This window comes from Malaclemys terrapin, chromosome 10 (assembly GCF_027887155.1).
Source record: "Malaclemys terrapin pileata isolate rMalTer1 chromosome 10, rMalTer1.hap1, whole genome shotgun sequence".
In the NCBI taxonomy this organism is placed as follows: Eukaryota; Metazoa; Chordata; order Testudines; family Emydidae; genus Malaclemys; species Malaclemys terrapin.
The window spans coordinates 23466456-23472455 of NC_071514.1; the positions used below are offsets into that span (position 1 = coordinate 23466456).

At 42.7% G+C, this 6000-nt stretch overlaps 1 protein-coding gene across 1 annotated transcript in view; it reads right to left on the reverse strand.

Moving 5' to 3' along the window:
• Positions 1–5787, reverse strand: part of ATOSA (atos homolog A) — a 59419-nt gene extending 53632 nt beyond the window's left edge. The window contains exon 1 of the mRNA XM_054041400.1: positions 4684–5787. Coding sequence (XP_053897375.1) covers positions 4684–4699 — 16 coding nt within the window. The 5' untranslated portion in view covers positions 4700–5787. The remainder of the gene's footprint in view (positions 1–4683) is intronic.
• Between the last annotated feature and the right edge of the window lie 213 nt (positions 5788–6000).

Here is a 6000-nt window from a genome sequence, read left to right on the forward strand (position 1 = left end):
TAATACTTTGTAAAGCCCAGGAATTTTTCAGTAAAAATTGGTTTAAACTGAAAATGATGGGGCTTATGTATGGGACACTAAAATGCAATTAATTACACATCTCTTTTTTTTAAAAGGTCTGTTCATTACTTAATCTATTTGCTGTACTATTCACCACTTGTTAAAATACTTGCCAAGGACGCCCCTGTGAAGTTTAAAAAAAAAAAGTACAAATTATACCTGAAACAAAAGTTTCCCCCTTACCAATGTCCCCTTAAAAAAAAAATGCACTCAGTATCCGTTGGCTAGGGGAAGAAGTGCTCATGCAAACAGGCTCCCAACTGGAATTGGTTGGGAATTTTTCAGCAAAACTTTTCTCTTCAGAAAATATCAATTAATTAAAAGCAAAATATATCTGTTTCAACAAAACTTTCATCTAGAAAGATTTCTCAGGTGCAGGATGGGTTATCTGCTATTCTGTTTTGTTTCTTCCCCCGCCCCAACAAAAAAAATGTCAAAAGGTCTCAGTGTCATTCTAATGTAAAATGAAAAATTCTAAAACCTCAAAATTTTTCACAACACTAAATTCTTGTTTTGTGGCCAGCACTATTCCCAACTTCCTGTAAATCCCAGTCTTCATCCCCTCTCCCTACACCCACTGGAAAGTCTTTCATGTACAGCCTCAATGTGACAAAGCTGGCCAAATTTCTATTAAGGCTGAATTAGCAGCTTTCCCCTCACTGATCACTGGAAAGAGACATAAGGGGGTCTCTCAACCCAACTGCTAGGAACAGACCACCAAGCACCTCCAGTCTTGATTTCTCTGGAAAGGAGGAAGGAGAGAGGAGCATAATCTTCAGCCTGATGTTCTCCTCTTTTTTTGCTTGGATGACAGGATAGAAGCGAGTCAGCCAGGAAATCTTCTCCTTTCCCCAAAAGCAGGATGGTGTGGGAAGGAATTAATACTTAAAAGTGCAGAGGATTCCTACCTAGAGAACTTACAGTCTAATTTTAGATGGGTCACAAATGAGCCACAAAAGCATAACAAACAGTGGAGAAGAAAGGGGTAAGGAAAGAGAAGGGTTAATACATTAGTAAGACCAAACAGCAACTCACTGTATATGTACACATCTTGTTGGAACTTGGTTCCATTAAATTAGACATAAAATAACTAGTTTATGGAATGCAATAGGCAGGTACCTATTGAGAGCAAAAGAGGCCGAACACCATCACTGCAAGAGAACAGTATATCTGTGCAAGCAAATTTCTGTACTTGCAGACAGGACATTACACAGACATGGTTTTGTCAACAATGGAATTTGTTTTCTCTTAAAATTGCACACTGTAGCTTCAGTGATTGGGAATGAAATCTGAGATTCTTACTTAATTACATGACTCCAGGAAAAACACCAAATATTGCAAGACTTGTGATAGAATTGTGAGACTTGGCAACAACGTACCAAGTAATAATGCTAGTGCAGACAAGTGGCCATCAATGCTTTAACTACCATGTAATCTAGACCTAGCAGGGTTAGGGGACAGCAGTTAAGGGGCAGCTGCCTATCTACATTAATGCTCCCAGTGGTGGAGCTGCAGTGAAATTTAAGTGAAAAAGGCTAGTGAAGACACAGCCAATGAGGGCTCACATTTAACTGTGATGAGGCTACATCCTTCCTTCCACTTCCAGATCTACGAACAGTTTCCCTAGTTTCCAAGACTGCTCCATGAGCTTGTCTTTTGGAGGTCCATACTCATGCTTTCCCAGCCACTTCCCTTGAAACATTTCTTGTCTTTATCCTTTGCAATTTTCAAACTTCTCTCATTATAAAGCATACTGTGTATTTTAGATCCTCTATCTGGTATAAACCTCTATCCCACATAAACCTTCCCCCCTCAGAGCTAATGTCCTATGAAAACCCCACTGTTAGTAAGAGTGGGGCATCAGAATTAGTTCCCCTCTTCTTTCCTTCCCTGCCTGCCATTCCTCTCTACTGGTGACTCTGTAACTTGTCTACACTACAAATGCTTTGCTAGTATAGCTACAGCAGTACAGTTATACTGGCAAAGCCCCCATGTAGGCACAGCATAAACCAACTGTTTGTCAGCCAGTATACCACCTCCCTGAATGACATTGATTATGCTGATGCAAGCAGTCTTCCGTTGACATAGTTACGTCTACTCTGGGGCCTTTGCCAGCATAGCTATGTTGACTAGGGGGTGTGGTTTTTTTCACACCCCTGACCAACATAGCTATGCTGACAAAACTTTGTCGTGTAGACCTGGTCTCTGTTAAAAGCTCATAATTAGGTACTGTGATAAAGGTGTGTCAAACAATCATCCTCCTTCTTTCCCCCTCAAACATTTGTATCTTTCAATCCTTTTGGGTAAAGTCTTGGTTAAGCATTACCTTAATTAAAAAAAACACATTTTTTCTCCACTTGGTTTTTGAAGGCATATACATCTACAGAAAAAAAAAATCCAGTTCAAATGACCCGCCCCATTCATCCAATTCAGAAATGCAGAAGTACAGTATTCTTCTGTGCACAGACACAAAGGCTCAAACATACAGACTACTAAACACCTTGAAAATACAGATTTTAAAATTTCTCAACAGTTAAACTGGAGTTATCAACAATTATGCTAAATAAGTTTATTCCATATCTTTTAAATTTTCTTCTTTCCAATTACCTATTGTGTGCTCATTATGGGTCTTTGTCCAACATGTTGGAGGTCCGTACCACAATTTAGGCCTTGGCAAACTGACAGCAATGCTTGTTTTGTGTCCTTCACTATTAATTTGCAACAAATGGAAGCAGGTGATTGCACACTTGACTGCTTGCTCTACTGTGGTGCAGCTGCTATGCAGAAGGCAGCACATGTAAACATTTGCATGATTCGTGCCTCTGTAAGAGCGTCTGTGGGCTGCATGTGGCATTTAGGCAGCACTTTCATAACCCCCTTTGTATATGGTATTACTCAAGTACATTAACAAACAGCACACATTTAAGCTACAGATATTCGTTTACTAAAATGGCTATTCACTTTCTCTATTTGTCGTGAAAACAGCTATCTATGACTGTTTTAAAAACCCCAACTTACCTTCATTTGGTGTTGATCTAAAAGCAGTTTAAACACTTTACTGTCTTTAGGTTCTTAGAGATAATTAGATGTAATCTCAATATACTAAATGCCAGTTTCCATGAAAAATTTTTACCACTCTTACCACTCTTTTGTTTCTCAACAAATCCACTCATCATATTGATTAAAAGACATTAACCATTCCACAAGCATCTTAAAATATGAACTAGACAACTGCATTTTCCTATCTGTTATGAGTTACAAAAGCATAGACAAAGGTCAATTAGAGCTTTTAGAAAAGTTTAAAAACAGCAAATATTGACTCTCTGGTTTTATCTGATTATTTATTTTGAAATTTTGAATTCACCTCAGTGGTAGACAGCTAAGCTTTCAAACTTCAGTCATGTGATTTGAAGTCTAAAGATGCACACTACAAACAGCTTGCTTTGCAACAGTCAGCTTTCAAAAAAAATAATAATGCTCCTTTGCTTCTTAGTAGCACTTACCTGGTTTAAAGCATAAGCAATTGTTTTTAAACTGTGAATTTACATATTACTAATCAACCCGTGCTGTACATTTTTAATATACAATCGCAGAATATGATGTCTACAAAGGATGTTACAGAGTGTGGAAAATAATAATAGGCCTCTATGCAAGGTCCGTATTAACAATTGTATCATAAAAAGCTTAATGGAAAGCAGTTACTGCACATGCATATTAAATGTTTAACACCTCAATATCTAGACTATTTTAAAGCACTTCTCAAATACCAAAAAAGTTATTAATACTACAGGAAAATAGAGATGTATGTTTTTTCAAAACTAAAAAGCAGTTAGGTTAAACAAAAAATAGCAGCAGGAAAAACAGAAAAAAAAAATAGAAGCCATGACATATTTTTAACTCTAGGGGCATCAGCAGCTGTTGTTATACTGTATACAAGAGCTGAAGTGGTAGAAACAGATACATTCTCAGTGCACTTTATTTTGCCTATGGATTAGTCATACAAAAATATGATCAACACCAGCAATGACCATTAAACAACATGTCTATTTCAACCTGCTGCTTACTGTTTACATGACATTTTTACTAAAAAGAATCCTATGTATCAAACTAAATAAATATTCTTTAACAGTTATTATAGTTGTTTTAGATGTATTTCTGGGCTGCACTTACCTGCATTTATATATCCCTGATTTATGCCAGGATTGCCCGATGCTGCCTGACTGTATCTGTGGCTGATTTCTTTGTTTAAAATGTTGCAATTGTATGATAATAGTCTGAATACAACTCTATTTGATGTTTAACTGATCCTATCTCCCAGGGCAAAAGGTGTTTACTACAATGAGTTTCTGCTTCCTTTTCCTGAGCTCTACTGGTAAAATTAATTAATCCATTTAAACAGCAGAATTTAAAAAAAAAACTAACAATATCCAATTCTGCCTAATCAATTTCAGACTACACCTTACCTTATATTATACCCTTTTCAGTATTTCCTGGACTGAACCAAAGCAGCAGCTGAATTCTCTCCTTCCCCCTCAACCAGAATCAGTGATAATATAGGAAGGCCTTAAAAAACAGGTTGTTTCTAAAATTAGAAAAAAAATAAACTCTTAATAAATCATTTACCTCGTTCTGGCTTCATTTTCACTCCCAGTCCGTTTCTTCCCAGATCTCTGAAATGAGCTTATAAGGGTTTTCGTCCTTCTTCTTCGGAAGACTCTCTGATGCTCTCTCTGGCTAGTTTTATTTATTTGTGTGTAAAACAATAAAATAAGATAAAACCCAGTACTCCACTCCTTAGGGCTTACAAGATCCTGCTGCTAACAGCTAGGCCTCCTCCTTGCATTCATTGTGGTGGCAGCAGCTGTCTGCGGAGAAAAGCTAAACACAGCTAGTCTCTCTCTGGAACTTGCCAATGTGTCCTTCCTTGACACAGCGTCTGAGCAGGTCTATTTATAACCTGCCGGGGTAAAATCCCATACCACTGCCACCTAAACTCACCCCCCAGCAGAAAGAGCCTCTGAGTCACAGCCGCCACAGGCAATGTCGGCCCAAGCTGCCTGGCGTCCACTCCTTTTTACCTGCTCCAGGAGGGGGAAGACGCCAGACCCCTCCAACTGCCCCCCTCCTCTACACCAATGCTCCTGACTAGCAGCAGCCCCTCACACCATCGATCGCAAAAGGGGCTGGAAGAGAGGTCAGCCCCATCCCCGCGCCCCTTGCGCGGTCAGTGCCCCGGCTGATCTCGCTGCCTCCTCACCCAGCCAGGGCTGACCTGGATTTCGGACTCGTCTCTCACACCCTCCGCTCACGAGCGACCCCGCTCTGCCTGCCCGCCTAGCCCCTCTCCTGGCATACTGCGATGGGGGAGGACGGGAATTGTACCAGCCGGCACAGCCGCGTCCCGCCCTACCAGCTCCCTGTCAGTGCCCCCCACCTGCCCGCGTCTGACAGGGCTTGCGCAGCCCGCTCCGCCTGTCACACAGACACCCCCTCCAATCAACGCCCCCTGCGGGGCGGGCTAGCCCTGCACCGGCCCCTGGCTAGCGCCGGGGGCGGCCGCATGCCACACTCATCTCCCCCTCCGCGCCCGGCCACAGCCGCTGCTCGCCTGCCGTGCCCCGTCCCCCTCGCCCTCCCGGGTCCGAGCGCGATGTCACAGGCTCATCTCCCTGGGCGAGGCCGGGGAATGGGGCGGCCGCTGAGGGGAGCGGATACCTGCCCTGGCAGCGCCACGACACCCCCCCCCCCCGACACGGCACCGCCTCTGCCCTCCGCTCGTCCGCCTCACTTCTGCCTCCCCCCCGCCACGGCCCCCTCCTCTCCCTGCTGCCGCAGAGGGCTGTTGTCCATGGCTCTGCCTCCTGCCCGCCCGCCCTCCTCTCCGCGCTGCTGACTAACTCTCCTCCTCGCCGCCTGGCACTTCTCTGCCTCGGGCCAAAC